The sequence below is a fragment of the Argiope bruennichi genome, chromosome 9 (genome assembly GCF_947563725.1).
Source record: "Argiope bruennichi chromosome 9, qqArgBrue1.1, whole genome shotgun sequence".
NCBI lineage: Eukaryota > Metazoa > Arthropoda > Arachnida > Araneae > Araneidae > Argiope > Argiope bruennichi.
In genome coordinates, this window is record NC_079159.1 from 99629049 (window position 1) to 99645971 (window position 16923).

The 16923-nt window shown below is 30.8% G+C and overlaps 1 protein-coding gene across 1 annotated transcript in view; it reads left to right on the forward strand.

Annotated features, from left to right (window-relative positions):
• Positions 1–3000: 3000 nt before the first annotated feature.
• Positions 3001–16923, forward strand: part of LOC129985027 (uncharacterized) — a 41387-nt gene continuing 27464 nt past the window's right edge. Inside the window, exons 1-7 of the mRNA XM_056094956.1 lie at positions 3001–3175; positions 8422–8603; positions 10251–10359; positions 13891–14003; positions 15264–15368; positions 16381–16531; positions 16626–16791. Coding sequence (XP_055950931.1) covers positions 3067–3175; positions 8422–8603; positions 10251–10359; positions 13891–14003; positions 15264–15368; positions 16381–16531; positions 16626–16791 — 935 coding nt within the window. The 5' untranslated portion in view covers positions 3001–3066. The remainder of the gene's footprint in view (positions 3176–8421; positions 8604–10250; positions 10360–13890; positions 14004–15263; positions 15369–16380; positions 16532–16625; positions 16792–16923) is intronic.

The following is a 16923-nucleotide window of genomic DNA, read 5'->3' on the forward strand; positions in this document are numbered from 1 at the left end:
TATAAGAATTTGAATAGCATTTTCACTTTCTTGGCTTTCTTATTTCAGTAACATCTTTAATTAAAACTTGAATATAACGATTTGAATGTTAATTATATTTTCTTAAATTTTATTACTTATATTTATTACTTTTATTGCATATTTTATAACTTATATTTCAATTTCATTGATGCAATTTCAATAGATTTCTACAAAAGTAATATAAGCTACCTTCTTAAACAAATCTTCAACATTCTAAGTCCTCCTCTCTTCCCCACCCTCTCAAAAAAATTCTGCTTTGCAGCTTACAATTTTATTTTTATCTCCTAAGATTTTTATTTAACATATTTTGGTAGAAATTTAATAGATGTATTATTAATTTTTAGGGTTTTGTAGTAAACGTTATAATAGTTTGAAATCTTTTAACTAACTTTATCAGAGTTTCACATACATTACATAATTAAATGCATTAATTAAAATAAAATAAAAACTTTTTTGTTTTGTTTATGACGAAAGGATAAACTTTTCCTTTTATGTTCGTGTAAATGTTAAAAAATTATTTTATTTATTGAAATTATTACCAGTGCATGAGCTTGATTCCTAACGAGTCGCTGTAAATTTTAGAAAGCATTTTATTCTTTTTAATATTGAAAAACAGAAATGATGGTTTAACTCCCAAAAATTCCAAAACTGTAAAAAATTATTCATTTTATTACATCAGATTGTAGATGAGTTAAAAGAAATTACTGATAATCTTTAAAATGTTGTGTTTCTTGAAGATACCCACGTTTTACGGAGAAAAAATTCAAGAGTTCACTTACAACAACTCTGAAACTCAGAGATGGAATAGTTTTGAAACCAATGCCAAAATTCAGTTTAATGCATCAGTTGAAAAAAAAGTCATGCTCAGCAGAAAGAATTCTATACTACAGGTGGGTTTACACGCTCACTTATAAGACGGCCAGTAGGCAGCGCACGCGTAGAAAGGCCGAAAAATGCTATTCTGTCCATGCCAAATACTTGTCCCGATGGGACAACAATATGCTGCTGTAATATATTTTTTTCTTACTGCGTATGTGTTCGTAGAATTTGGTGGTGGTGGTTTTAATTGGTGTGAAAAAACTAATTACTTATCGTAGATTAAACCTGACATTTTTTGCTCTTTGTTCTTTCTTATGTGAGGTAGTTTTTTTTTTTTTTCATTTTATTTACCTTTTTTTTTCTGTGGCTTTCAAAATTTAGGTATGTTGACCTTTTTTTTTTATTTTACCATGTTACTCTGTGTAAATATTCAACATTTTAATGCCATACGCAATGAAAAAGAAAAATTCAGGGACGCCAGAACGGCAATTTATAGCCGAGCATGGAATAACTGAATCTATCTTATGAAAATGTGGCAAACATAAATCAGTTCCTTTACTGCGCATGTGTTGTCTTACTAGCCGTCCTATAACTGGCTGAGTGTAAACCCACCTTAAGACTAAAAACAATTCGTATGCCATGTTTTTCTCCTTTTTTTTTTTTTTTTTTTTTTTACTTTTATGTTCACGAAATATGCAAAGATAAATTATTGTAATTCTCAAAAAAAATTCGGCTGCGAGATTTTCTCCAATCACCACATATGAAGTCTTATAACCAAAATTTTTGATATCAATTGTGATATATTCCGCTAAAAGAGAGACGTTCAAACTTCCTCCATTGCAATACGAAACACAAAACTCGGCATACAGTGTCACCGCCTGCAGAAGTCGGTTCAGACATATTCCGTTGAAGAGAGACGTTTAAACTTCCCCCATCGTAACACGAAACATAAAGCTGGGCATACACTGTCGCCTCCTGCTGAAGTCAGAGGGGAGGACAATTCACATATACTTAAGTAATCACATGTACGAAAATTTGCCAGTACCCTCTCACTCCATGATTCTTATAGGGAAATGCAGATTCTTAAACCACGACCACAAACTGGCTTCTCCAACCCGCCGGAAAGCACACCAAAAAAATCTAAATAACCGGAACTTCGCAACGGCAACACTGGCGGGAACTGTAGTCGAGTCCTATAAGCCATTACCGGCCACGGTACAACCCTTCCCTAACAAAGTATGTCCCGTCATCGATGGGAGGAGCCAGACCCCCACCTTTCTGTGCGCCCACCAGGGTGGCGAGAATCAACCACCATGCTGGATGCTTTTCCTCCTTAATTACGAGGTGCCACCTCTTTTTTTTTTATCTTATTCTGTTGAAAGAGAGGCTTTCAAATTTCCTCCATTGTAATACAAAACACAAAGCTCGGCATACAGTGTCACCACCTGCAAAAATCGGAGGGCGGGGATATTTCACATATATTTTGGTCGTGGCCTTCGAAAATTTGCCACCACCTTCTCACTCCATGATTCTTATAGGGGAATGCAGACTCTTAAAAGAGGTGCCAAAAAGATGGTGCTACATACAGTTAAAATATACATTACTTTTTTTGGGGGGGGGGGGGGGGGTAAGTTATATCGCTTTTTTTACATTTGAATGTGGTGGATGAAGTTCAGTGTGCCTGAAGAGATAGTTTCAGTTGTCAAGTTCCTTATAAAGGAGTGATCTCTCTAATTGTTAAAAAAAATTATTTCTTATCTGTTGTCTGGTAAACTATCATTGTTTGATGTTGTATTTGAAAATTTTATCTGATATTATCTAGATATTTGGAAAATACTGTATGTTGCCAAAAGTCTACATATAATTTTTTTTTCAAAATAAACATACCATATTATTACTTTAATTTTTTAAAAAAATTTTTACGTTTCCTTTAACTATTTTTCTATTATAAACATTTTTTAAAATTCAAAACAAATAATCGTGCGTTTAAGGGTTAAAGGAAAAACACTCTTGCTGATTTTCATACATTGCAACTACTTGTGAGAAAGATGATAGGAGAGCAATTAATGTCAATGATAGCAGCAGAAAAACAATTGCATATAAAACAACAAAGAGTGATGAAATGGCAGTTATTTATGTCAAAAATTTTGTGAAGTTCTTTTTTCGTTTAGATGATTATAAAAACGATTGGCTTTGAATTTAAAAAACAAATGTATTTGCTGCAAAATGTCCTACTTTATTTGTGTTGAAAATGCACCTACCATCGAAGTATTCGCTTTGCGGAACGCTTTCGATAAGGACTCTTTTCCAGATAAAGTAGATTTAGGAATTGGTGGTAAGAATTTCACTTTTTTTAATATGTATATATGTTTTTAAGGCTAGAGAAACAACAATTTAATTTTTTTTTTATTGTTTAGACCCCAAGCCTGATAATCAAATTTTTTTGTGCTTTTCTTTTATTTCTTCGTAAAACAAAAATGATCTTTAGTTTCTAATTAGGATATAGAAAAATCTTGTAATCAAATAAAATCACGAATTACAAAATTAAAAAAAAATCAACACTGTTTACTGTTTGTTGATTGTGTTAAATGGAATCGTGTCTCCAGGTTTAATCGAGAAGCTTCAAAATTCCATGGTATCTAAATATTACTAAGATTTTCTCTGACAAAATTGGGAAAGGAGCGATATACTGATTTTCTATAGAATCTATTTATGACCTACAACTTAAGAACAAGAAGGCAGATAGGAAATCCACATAAAAAAAAGAAACCGTAATGGAATTGGAGGAAATATGCTTACTATAATCTGATAATTTACGCTTTTGTTTTCCTTTTCTTTTTTTATTCCAAAAATATAATGATGTACCCTGTAATTATCACCGAAAAAGCAATATCTAAACTTTTATCGATAAAAATATATATTTCAAAAGGAGAAATGTTTATAAACACAAAGAATTACATTTTCTTTGTCTTATATTTGAATCACTAAATACCCTGTTAAGAAAATCAGAAAACCTATGTTTTTATGCAGTTTCTTAGTCCTATTAATCATATTTAATTAAAAAAAAAAAACTCTTGACGCACTAGTATTTTAAAGGCGAAAAAAAATTTCGATCTTCTCAGGCTAAAACTGACGCAGTTACATAACTTCAATTTTCATTATTTTAATCTAATAAACGCCCCTCAAAAAAGCCATATTAGTTATTTAATAGATTTTCCTCGAGGCGGCAGTTGAAAAAATCTGAAAATGGTTAAAATGTTGATATTAAAAGCTTCAAATCTCGACTAGTTTTAGTCGAAAACGAGTGAACAATTTTTTTTATGTTTCAAATTTTATTTTGTTATATATGATTAATGTGACTGAGAGAATGAAGAAAAACTTTGACTTCCCATTTTTTTTTACTCGAATAGATCCAAAATTTACTCTTTATGTCACTTAAATATATGCCCATCTAACTGTTTAAGAATCAATTATTCACACAAAATTAGAGTAGACACTCCGTAAAGAATTTGTAACATTGCTCCTCTGCGTAGTCTGTTTCATGGTAAGGAATATAGTTTTACAGATAACTTTAAGGAAAGCTGATTGGATGCCGAATCTTTGACTCTCGGCCTTGGCGATGAATTTGGCAACAAAAACGAAGGACACAAAATATTCGAGAATCTTGGCAATAACCCCATCAAAAGTTGCAGCATTTAATCTAGAACATTTGACACTCTGTCACAGAGGTTATAAAAATTCGAAATACGGAATCAATCTAACAGTAGGATTAGAGGAGAGATATAAGTAATTGAGTGAAATCTCTCCAGCGAATTCTCTTTGCGCACTTTGACGCATACTAAAATTATAAATGCATTTGGAATGTAAGACTATTCGAAATTGTGATGACTTCCCAGCACCTACCACTGTGCTAACATGCCGTCATCTGTGCTGTCGTGTAAGCTGCATGTTCGAAAAAAACTACAGATGTTCAAATATTAATTTGATTAATTAATCAGATTTTCTGTGTTACATCAACCTATATTCAGTGCCAGTATAATATCTTTTGAATACATATTCAACACTAATACAATGTTCTTTGAGTGTTTGTTCAGCTTCAGTACTGTATTCTTTTATTATTTCTGAACAAATATCATGTGCTTTCAGTACATGTATTATGCCTATCTTTTACGTATGTGTATGTTAATTTTTTAAAAAAATGTTTACTTTGTATTAATGTGCAAGCCTCGAATACATCTCAAACACAATCTCAGACATACAAGCAAATAAGTCTTAAAAAAACTTGGGTTGTTTTCAGAAAAGAATAAAAAGCATTGCTATATGACTTTTATGACTTTTTGAAAATGAATTCTGTCTCACTGAAATAGATACAAATCTCTCTAACAAATTGGCTTATTTTGAGGAGTTAATGAATTTAAATTTTTACAAATTATTTTGTTTTGAGAAGGTTTATGAACGAGTAGCGAAGTTTTTTCTTTGAACAACATTCAAATTTCATTATATCATTGAATTCCAAAAGAAGTGAAATCGTGTAATTATCATTAAAAAACTTTTTTGTATGCTGTACATCCTTATATTTATTAAATAAAAAGTGATATTCTAATTTCTTAATAAAAAAGTATTAAAATTTTCAAAAATTAATTTCTATAAATTCATATTTTATAGAAAGAATAAAGCTTGTCGTCAATATTTTGTTCTTATTTAAAGTGATTTTCCCTTGCTGAAATACTTCATATATTATATAATCATAAATAAAAAAAATATAAAAAATAACTATAATTAAATATAAGGTATCGAGACCATGAAGTGGAATTTTTGTTCGAATAATAGATCTAAAACGCTTAAGTAAATGCATACACCAGTTAATAGCTTCAATACAATTTTCAAGAAAATATTAAAAGTAATCAGTAATCAGTTAAATTTTTTACTTTTTCAAACACCAACGATATTTTAATGACTATATGTTCTGACATCCTTTGTTTTTAAAAATATGTTCTGAAATAATATTTCTACAATTCTCAATTCCTTACGTTTATATTTTTAAAACTAAAATAAAGAATTTTCTGTTCATAATTAATACTGTAGAAGTTCAATATCGGAAGGTAGATTAAGCTGTGTGACAGTACTATTCAATCTATTAAAACCTATATGAAGCAAGAAAAGCTAAATAATTCTAAAACTTAATGATTAGTTTATAAGCAATTCTAATAATCTTGTTTTGATGCTATGCGCATTTTTTTGCATGATAATTTGAAACGTTTTTCTAATTTTTATACAGATCTTATTATTATAAAATACTTAAAAAAATAATTTTTTTATACTTAGAACAGACGTGTAATCTTAATGATTTTATGAATTCTTTAATCATAGTTACTATCAAACTTTTTTCATATATTTGTGATGGCTATGTTTTAAGCGTATGTTTTTAGCTATGTTTTAAGAGTAAGAAAAAGTTAATTCCTGGTATATGATTTATAAGAAATGTCGACTTCATATATTTGTGGTAATGCAAAATAATCTGAAAATGTTTAGGTTAAAATCACGTTTGGGAAAAATTAGTCAAAATATTTTCTTTTCATAAATGAATTTATGGTTCAAAGTAATTTTTAATTATAAAATGGAGATATAAAGGATTTATAAAAAGCTGATTTTTCAAGAGAAAGAAAGTTGTTCTTTTCTTTTAATGATGAAAACCAAAGTATTACATGTGTTTTGAAAATTAAATATCACATTTTTTTAATATTTTCATTTATATTTCATCATATTATTAAATTTAACATTAAATTCATTGTTTTTTTATTGTAACGCTCATTAAATATGATTTAAAAATAATAGTTATTTATCAGTTATCAATATTATATAAATTTATATATTTTACAAATGCAGAACCAAAACAATTTCGCTAAAAAATAGTGATTCACATTTTCTTTCGTATTGCAAATCTTGAAGCACTTTCTATAATACCAATGCTATAATTAGGCATGTCAGTACAAAACATATTAATAATCAATTTAGATTAAAAATGAAATTATTTACCAATTTTAAAATATTTAATAATATCGAAATTAAATTAAATGTCTTATAAAATTTAAGTATTTTTATATTAATTTTAAAAACTTGTTGTTGTTTCTTATGGCACTGGCCATGGACAAGCCCGCAGTTCGAAGACAGCCGATTTATGCCTGAGGGGAGCGCCTCTTGTTTCTATAGTAACGCCCTCTAGGGCCAAGAGAACGACTTAGCTACAGACACGTCACATCCTTTTTTAAGGGGCGGACATCATTCAGGCATTTCATTCACTCAACCACAGATCGTAATTTAGACCTGAATCAGAGAAAGAACGATCACCCCTGATCCAGTACTCCCAGAGGTATTACTCTCGACATGGAGGACTTTGTGACCACGACAGATTTAATGCGCGCCAGCCACCAAGCACGCGGGGAATCTTCGGTCGGCGGGGTTCGAACTCGTAACCTAAGGGACGGGAATCCGACGCTCTACCAACCAGGCTATCCCGGCCTCTTTTAAAAATTTAAAACAGATAAGTCAACATGTGCACAAGATCGTTCCAAACATGCAGTGCCAAGACCCTAAACAAACTTAATCCGTTTTTGGATTTAATAATATTTCTAAGGAGGCAAAGGGCAAGTGAATTGCTGCTAAAACCTACAATACCGTTAATGGCATACATATTAAACTTGACATAGAATTTGAAAGTTCGCTAAGCTTGATGCAAAAATAATGTAATATGTGGAATATAATAATATCATGAGAAATATTTATAGAAGATAGTCGTTTAGAGAAGATCTGTGCGCATTAAAACAGCATTGAACTGTGCACATAAAAACTTCAAATATCCTACCCTTGGTGTGGTGTGAAAATTTGGAAAGGAAAGTGCTAACTCAAGTATCATCTTCAAATTTACTCTTAAATTAAAATTACGAGAATCGTACCAAAGTAGCCTCGTGTAGCTTTTAAAATGCAGATTAATATTTTTAAACTATGTATACATTTAGAATTAAATGTATACATTTAGAATTAACCCTTTTTTTTTTTTTTTGGAATTCTTGTAAAGTGGGCTATTCTAATAGAGTTAGCAGGGGCAAATCTAAGCTTCCGCATGAATTTTAATATACATAAATTCATGCGGAATATATAGTATTACTCCTCATACATATCATACATGCATCTTCATTTATTCAAGAGAATACTTATGTATGCAAGTGAAATTGTAAATCTCAGGAACTACTTACGTAGGCAAAAAATGCTCTGCCAAAATTGTTTGAACATAAGAAATGTTCTGAAGACCAACTAAAAGTACTGTAAACGATGTGTAAAAGTTAAATCTTGGGCTTAAATTCCAGTTTTAGGATAAAACCATGATGTTAGTTATTACATCGCATAAATCTGTTTGATAGTTAAAATTTTCAACAAAAAAGTATTCTTTTAAAAGAAAACTACTCAAGAATTATAAAAATTGATTTTCATATTATGAAAATTGAATTTAAGAATTCTGCAATGCAACTGCAAGAATTTAGAATTGCAAATCATATGCAAGAACAAAATGTTTTATTATTTCAGCCTACAGGACTGACGAAGGGCAGCCATGGGTACTGCCCGTTGTGAGAAAAATAGAACAGGTTTTGGCTGAAGACGACTCTCTAAATCACGAGTATTGTGATATCTTGGGCATAGAATCTTTCAGAAACGCCGCGTCCAGAATGCTACTGGGTGATGATAATCCTGCGTTTAAGGAAGGAAGGGTAATTATCATTTCGTTTGTATGAAAAATTAAAGTTTGAAACAGTTGTGAAAGATGAAAAGATTATCTATTATCGCATATAATTACCATCAGAATTTATTAATTTGGATTGAATTTGAATTTATTGGCTCGACGAAGTTTCAAATATATTATTATAACGAGCATTTCAGCGATAAAACAGGAAAATACTTTTCCCATTTTTAAAAAGATTCTTTATAGAATGTTACATATTGCAAATGGTCCTCGCGACATGACTTCAAAAAAATTTCGGTACTTTTCTGTTTCCGGAGGCTGTAAAAAAATCGCCAAACTGTTGGCTACACTTATAGGGCAAGGTTTCATAAAAAAAAAAAGAAGAAAAAAAACTTTGGTGAATTTGTTGAAATTTTGGCGATTTGGCGAGAATAATTTAATTGTCACCAATAGCCCTCGGAAATGGAAAAGTAACAAAATTTCTGTACCGTTCCTCCAATCCTGGTTCTTATAACTTAATACTAGCTCTCTTAAATGCCTATATATTAAAAATTGAAAATAATTAAAAAGTTAAAATATAACAATTAACTTCTGTATGAGAGTTTTTCGACACTTTTAATTACTTAGAAGTTAGGGACTGAGAAATTATTTTATAATTTATCAGGCTAATATCAACTTCTTTATAGCCTAAAAGTGTGAATCGTTGTTGGGACGATCTCATCAGTTGCATTATTTTCGACTAGCAGTGAAATTATTCTTAACCTCTAGTATCAACTGATTTTCAGTCTAAAAGTGTGAATAGTTGTTGGAACAATCTTTTTTTTATACCAATGTATAAAAGGAATCATGTTCGGCTCACGAGACATGCTGACAGCAATTTTTTTTAAAATTATTCAAAGATGAGAATAGATCCATTTCGACTGATTTCATGGTAATCCGATCTCTGCATTGGACTGAATGTCTTCACGTTCGAAATCATTTCATAGACTATCTGTCTTGTATATGAGTTTAGTGATCGTTTGCTTTAAAACAATTGCTAGACTTAATGATCTTTAATTAATCATTATAGCTCTTATAAATCTTTAATTAATCATGAAAGATTATAGTGATATTTCATGATAAACTGCCACTCGAACAGTTAATTTGTTGATGCCGCTTAAAGAGAACAGGTGGGTTCAGATTGTCATCCTCAACATCCAATAACACGTTCAAAATTATGAACTTCGTTTCCACATGACCTTTGTAATTCTTCAAATCTTAATGTTAGTATAAATTAATGGAACTCTATCTTCTTGATTAGCTGCGGAGTTTCCTTTTGTTTCCTCGCCCTTATTATCAATAATTTTTACAATCATATATATGACGTCACAATGGAATAAAAGAATGAAACTATTGTCAAGGTAATGTAAAGAGCACATAGATCAGCTAACGAAGGGAATAAATTATATATTACGACTAGTAAAGAAAACATAAGTTAGTGTTGTTGATAGGAATTCTGTTTTTTGTTTTAAATTTTATTTTATATAGATTTTATTTAAGTAGAGATACATGCCGATATATAAGCAAATTCATGAAGACAACTTCTACAAGCAATGAAAAAAAAGACAAACATTTCAAATAGTTATTGTTAATTGAACTTTCAATTGTATTTAATGTGCTTCATGTGTTTTGACAGGTTTTGAATGTCCAGACTGTAAGTGGAACTGGTGCCTTGCAACTGGGAGCTGTGTTTTTATCCCGATGCTTAAATATGAAGGATTTTTATATATCAAATCCTACTTTTCGTAAGAAATTCTCAATTTGTTTATAATTAATAACTTAATTAATACTCTTTATGCAGAGTACCCCGAAAACGTGGATAAGCTTTTATTACCCTAAATATTATATTAGGGTGCCCCATAAGTTTGTTTCCTATTTCTAATATGAAATGATACACAATATTTGCTAATTAAGATATTATTTATTTTGTTATATAAGAATCCTTTTGCTCTATTACCTTCTTCCATCTCTCAGGAAATCTCGTTATACCTTCTTTCCAAAATTGTTGTGTTTTGGACAAGAAATAATCCTCGAGGTGCGCTTTTATTTCGCTGATGGATTTAAAGCGCTTATCGCGAAGAGAATCTTTTAAAGACAGAAAGAAGTAATAATCATATGGAGCGAAATCTGGAGAGTATGCAGGATGCGGTAAAACATCCCAATCAAACTGTAAGCTTTTTTCTTACGACTATTGCAATATGTGGTCTAGCGTTTGTCAATGATGAAAAACAACGTCTCATCTCTTCATTTATTTGGCCTTTTTCCCCCCCATGGCAGCTTCCAATTGATCCAGTTGATAGCAGTATTTCGCAGAATTTATTGTTTCACCTTGAGGAAGGAGCGTGTAGAAAATTACGCCTTTCCAATCCCACCAAATGGACAAAAGAATTTTTTTTGGAGTGTATCCCGGCTTGGCACAAACGAAACGTACTGTAAAAGAGCTCTGGAAAGACTGAAACCAATGCCATAGACGGTTAATAGATAAGCCTGCATGAGTGCACAAGCAGAGCCAGATAAGGCCATTCGTAGCGCAATGAGAAAGAAACTTTTGGGACACCCTAATATCTATACATATATTTTCAATAACAAAATTTCATTAAATAAGGTAAGTAAGTTAATGAATATACTTCGAATTCTGTGGAGATTAATAATAAAAAGTTTTATACAGCCCTCTTTGTGTAAAAGTGTCAATTAGTAAAATATTTTTCTTATTTTCATGCATGGGCACACACGTTTCTATGTGCAATTTTCACTAAGATATTAGAAGGCAATATTACTGAGTAGACAATTTTTTAATACCTTCTACATATATTGAACAAACCCGTTATTGTATATTTCAGCGATAATATACACATCGCAATCAAAAACCGGAATCATTGGAATCAGAAAATAATAATGTATTTACTTACTTTTAAAAAAATGTCGAATAATTCATTAATTAAAGTGTTTACAAATATTGTTCAAAATGAACATTTTCGATATCTATAGAAACTGGCATTTTTCCAGTAATATTTACATACAAATGCAGTTACACACAGGCATATATAATAAAAAAAATTCAAAGTGTTCATTGTTCCAGAAATACTTTATTTTTTTTAGGAAAACCACAGCATGCATATAACTGCGAGAAAATTTTTTTATCTTCTTTGAATTTATCTACTCATAGATTCCATAAATGTTTATTTTCTTGGATTTCTCTTCTTTACAAAGTGGAAGTTCAAGTTGTTAAACAATCAAATTTAACAACAGTAACATGACACTGTGAAGATACAGTGAAAAGTGACAGAAGACTGAGAAATGAAGGTGTTTAATATTAATTAAATACCTTTATTAACAGATCAAACATTATCAAAAAATGTTTACAAAACGAGACACCGAAGAAAAAAAATAATACGAAATTAGTAAGTTTAAGTATGGAAGCATGAAATACTTTTTCTTGCCAAAATAATTACGATGAAAAATAAAAATTTCTTGTCGCAAGAAACGAATTGCTTGGAGAAAAAAGTCTCGTAAATGTGTCTCTACTAAACTATGAAATTAGTTTAATTTTTCTTTAAACGTTGAAAAGTATTATTGCAAATCATAACAAAATAATTTAAAAGTTCTTTAGAATTAAGTAGAAATCGTACGATAGTAAATAGGTATCATTAAAATTGTAATTTTTTGAATTTTAAAATGGTGTAAAAAATCGTTTTTCTTAGGCAATATTTTCGAAAGATTTAGTGGGAAGCGATAACATTCTACTAAATTTTTAATTAGTTGTGATTTTAATTAACATTTGATTTTGAAATGTTGACAAATTTTCTCTTGATTTAACCCTCTATTTACCAAATTGTTTTACCATCAACCTTTCACATTTATTTTTGAACCATTAGTTAAGTTTTGGTACAGAATAAACTCAGGTAGAAATTTTTTAATTAATTAAAATAATTTAATTAATTAAATTAATAATAAAAGATTTTTAATCTTATTTTTTAGAGGACATCTACTGCTTTCTATTGGAAAAACTTTCTTCATGTTCTTTCATATACTGTTAGAAAAAATAGTCATATTGTGAAGATATCAGCCTGATTTAAACGGTGCTTTAAAGTACCGTCAGCAAATAAAGGGTTAAAATTTGTATTTACCGAGTTTATTTAAAGCTTGAGATATTTTAGAAAGACCTATAGAGAAGCAAATAAACAGGCGTTCATATCTTTGTATAAAGATTTTATAATTTCTTAGACTTTTAAATATGCTTTTAATTTATCAATACTTAATGCGAAGTAAGTACCAAAAAGAACTCCGAACCACAGATCACATGGTGAATAAAATACAAATTATAATCAATGCAAAGTAAATAATACAAAGCACATTAATAAAATAAATATAAGGTAAATAAAATCTACAAATATACCTGTACAAATAAAATATCCATAGTTTCATAAACATTTATGCGTACAATAAAACTATTAGAAATTCAATTAAAGATTCTTTTCAAATTTATATACACAGAAGAGCCAGAAAAACTGATATAGCAGGTGACATCACAAAGCTCTTCGCCTTGTTTGGGCTCGCCAACACCGTCATTGGATTCTTATTGAAAAACATTGCCTCATGAGTCCCTTTTCCATTTGTATCGGGTGGATGGCCGTGTACTTAATTTATCAATAGGATTCATGGGGTATGGAGAAAACCCCATGAATCCATAGATCTCTCATGCCTACAAGGAACTGTTCGAGTTGATGGATGCTGTGTGATGGTACGGAGTATAAGCAGTTGGCATGAAATGGGACCATTGATATGTCTAGATTCGACCCTGAAAGGTCAGCGGTAAGTTAACATCCTTTCTGATCATCTGCATCATTTATGTCCTGTATGCATTCAGACAGACCTGGACAATTCCAGCAGGATAATGCGCCACCCCACAGGTCTGCAGTAGCTACCGAATGGCTTGAAAAGCACTCTTCTGAATTTAATTCCCTCTCTTGGCCACCTAATTCTCCTGACATGAACATTATCGAGCATATCTGAGATGTTTTGCAACGTTAGGTCGTTAGGATATTTTTCTGGCACATCAATGTACTAACAGTAATACAATAGTACAATATTTAATTCTGAACAATTAAATATCTGCAATATTATTCTGTAGTAGGTATTGCGCCACTTCGGCAATGCAGTGTATTCATATCCTATCATTTTATGTCTTCTAAACTTTGATTTTGCAATTTTAATATATTTCTCTCAATGCAATTCTCATCGCAAAAATTTCTTATAATATTTGCTATTATTCACAGCAAATCATCCTGTAGTTTTCCGTGCTGCTGGCTTTACGAATTGTCACACTTACCGATACTGGAACTCAGCTGAGAAAAATCTAGATTTTACAGGCATGAAGGAAGACCTTGAAGTAAGTTACATTGTCAAAATCTCTGGAAACTAATGGGAGTGGTCTCTTCAAAACTTTCTCGCCTACTCTTCAATAAACTTCTCATGCCAGAGACGACCTTGGGTGGAATTCGGGCAATAATCACGGGATATTAACTTTTGGCATAAATTTAATATTTTTACTGAATCTTTTGTGTCATTCTTGGTGAGTTTTTTAGTGATCAATCCTTGGCGTGCCGTTATTAGTATCCAAAAATCGAATTTGTGCTTTAATCACTTTTTTCCCGACCAATTGAAACAAAGATTTTACGCAAAGCTGCACTTGTAGTCGCAAAATATTATATACCATACCAAATTTGATATATTCAAGTCAATTCGTTTTTGAATTATCGCGTTTATATATGTTTCTGAAAATGCAGACTCACAAATAGTCAACTTTTTGTTGGATTTTGGCTCAAAATTCGATAGATGCTTACACCATAGATGTTAAATCTGTGTACCGAATTTTATCTATCTAGCTCTTTCGTTTTTTAATTATCGTGTTAACTTATATTCGAAAAGTCAAATAGACAGACTTCTAAACAGATTTTACTCAAAATTTGATAGAAATCTGCGCATTTGGTGTAAAGATCATATATCAAATTCCAGCTGTCTAGTTCAAAGCGTTTTTGACTATACTTTCAAATTCTACAGATACTATACTTTACTACTACTGCTATACTTTCTCTTTACTACAGATAAGAAAAAGTAAATATACGTCAATAAATAAATGATTCAACATATTAAGTTTATTATTTTTTTACGTTATTCCGTTTAAGAGAAATTTCCAAGTGAAAAGTAAAACTGGTATAAATAATTTCAGATCATCAAATACCTTAATTGTACATTAATTGTGATGTTTATATTTGAATTATGGAATGGAGTACCATATAATATAATCCATTTGATGTAAATTTGAAAATGTGCCATTATTTGAAATTTCCATCAAGTAGTGACTACGAAACCTTCAAACTGAAACTAATCTCTATAAGTTATATATTATTTTACAATATCTCGATGCTATGGTGACGAGAGGAGAGGAAAGAAAAGTAACGTGATATTTAAAATGAAAAGATATTCTTTCTAAGTTATCCTTTCATATATCAAAGAATTAGATTAATTGGAATTAATATTAATTTTTAATATAGATGAATGGTGTGTGTATGGACATTTTTCTGAGTTCCGAGATTTGATGCTAGTAAGCCCATATTGAATTAAAAGTGTAATTTTTTTCTTGAATTAGAATGCTCCTGAAGATTCTGTAATCGTTCTTCACGTTTGTGCTCACAATCCGACCGGAGTGGATCCAACTCAAGAGCAATGGAAAGAAATTGCTGATTTAATGAAGGTATAGTATGCAGGGTATCTCAGCACCAGAGCTACAAACTTCTTGGAAGGGATAGGATATAGTTAAACGACTCGGAATCAAATAGCAAATCAGAGTTGGGAATGCTTGCTAGACATGGTAGATGACGTTGCACGTGCGAGGGATTCTCAAGAATTCCATAGCTGAAGCCATGAAATGAAAACGAGCTAATGGATCCGTAACCAGTGGTCATAATATACTTAATTGTCACAATATATAATCTCACATCTGGTTATGTTAGAACAGCATGATCATATTCAATGATGCTGAATTTTCGAAGGATTCTTGATAATCTCCACAGTGAAATTAAGATTCTTTTGGTCATAACCAATGGCCATTAACCAATGTTTAATGGTCATAATTAATTCAATGGCCACAATCTATAACCTCACAGCTGTCCATGATAAGACAGCTTTATCAATAATATCACAATTAACACCAGAGGCTAAGATTTAAATCCAATATGTATGTTTCATTTGTAAGGGAAAAATCTGGAAGGCACCTTTTATTACGGGGATATGCTAAAGTTAAATACGAATCAGCTTTTTTTTTCTGTTCCTCGCATATGAATATCATTATTTCGATCGGTATGAATTGCAAAATACTTTTGCATCGTGCATACCGCATAACATAGCAGGTAATTTACAAATGTATGCAAATACAACAATTTTAACAATATCATGTTGTATCGATTTGTTGTTACATTAGAGAAATAAATACTCCTTTTAAATAAATGATGGAACATTTTATGGGGCAACGCCTATTGGAAGTGGCCTATGAAAATCTGTTGCCCTTTTTTAAAAAGCAGGGAATTACACGTAGCGCTTAAAATTAAATTTTTGTTTATCATGTTTTTCGATGTCATTTTACCTCCATCTATCCTATATTGTTAATATTTTTTTCTTTATCTTTTTCAATATTATGAGCTGCTTCTTGCATTTTACAAATTCTTTTGAAATTCTGAAATCTATGAAATATTTTTGTTTGTTTTTAGAGGAAGAAATTGTTTCCTTTTTTTGATTGTGCTTATCAAGGCCTTGCAACTGGTGATCTGGAAAAAGACAGTTGGCCTGTTCGTTACTTTATAAATCGGGGTTTTGAAATGCTTTGTGCGCAATCGTTTTCTAAAAATTTTGGTTTATACAGTAAGTGTGGCTTTCCCTATTTTACGTCCAGTTTAAAATTTGAAGTACATTACCTTATATTTTATTTATTTATTTATTTATTTTGTTCTTTTAGATGAACGTGTCGGCAACTTGACTCTGATAGTGACCGATTCCGCTGTGCTGACCAACTGCAGTGCACAATTTGCTTCACTAATTAGTGGTTTTTACTTAAATCCACCACATTACGGTGCACGAATTGTCACCTTAATTCTCAATAATCCATCTCTATTTAGGAAATGGTGATCTTTTTTTCTGTATAAATAAATTCTTTAAGTGGAAAAGTCTCATTTTACTATTAAAAGCTGAAATTTATTTAATATATGGTCCCCGATAGATTGGCTCTTTTGGGGTAGAATTTTCAACAAATAAAA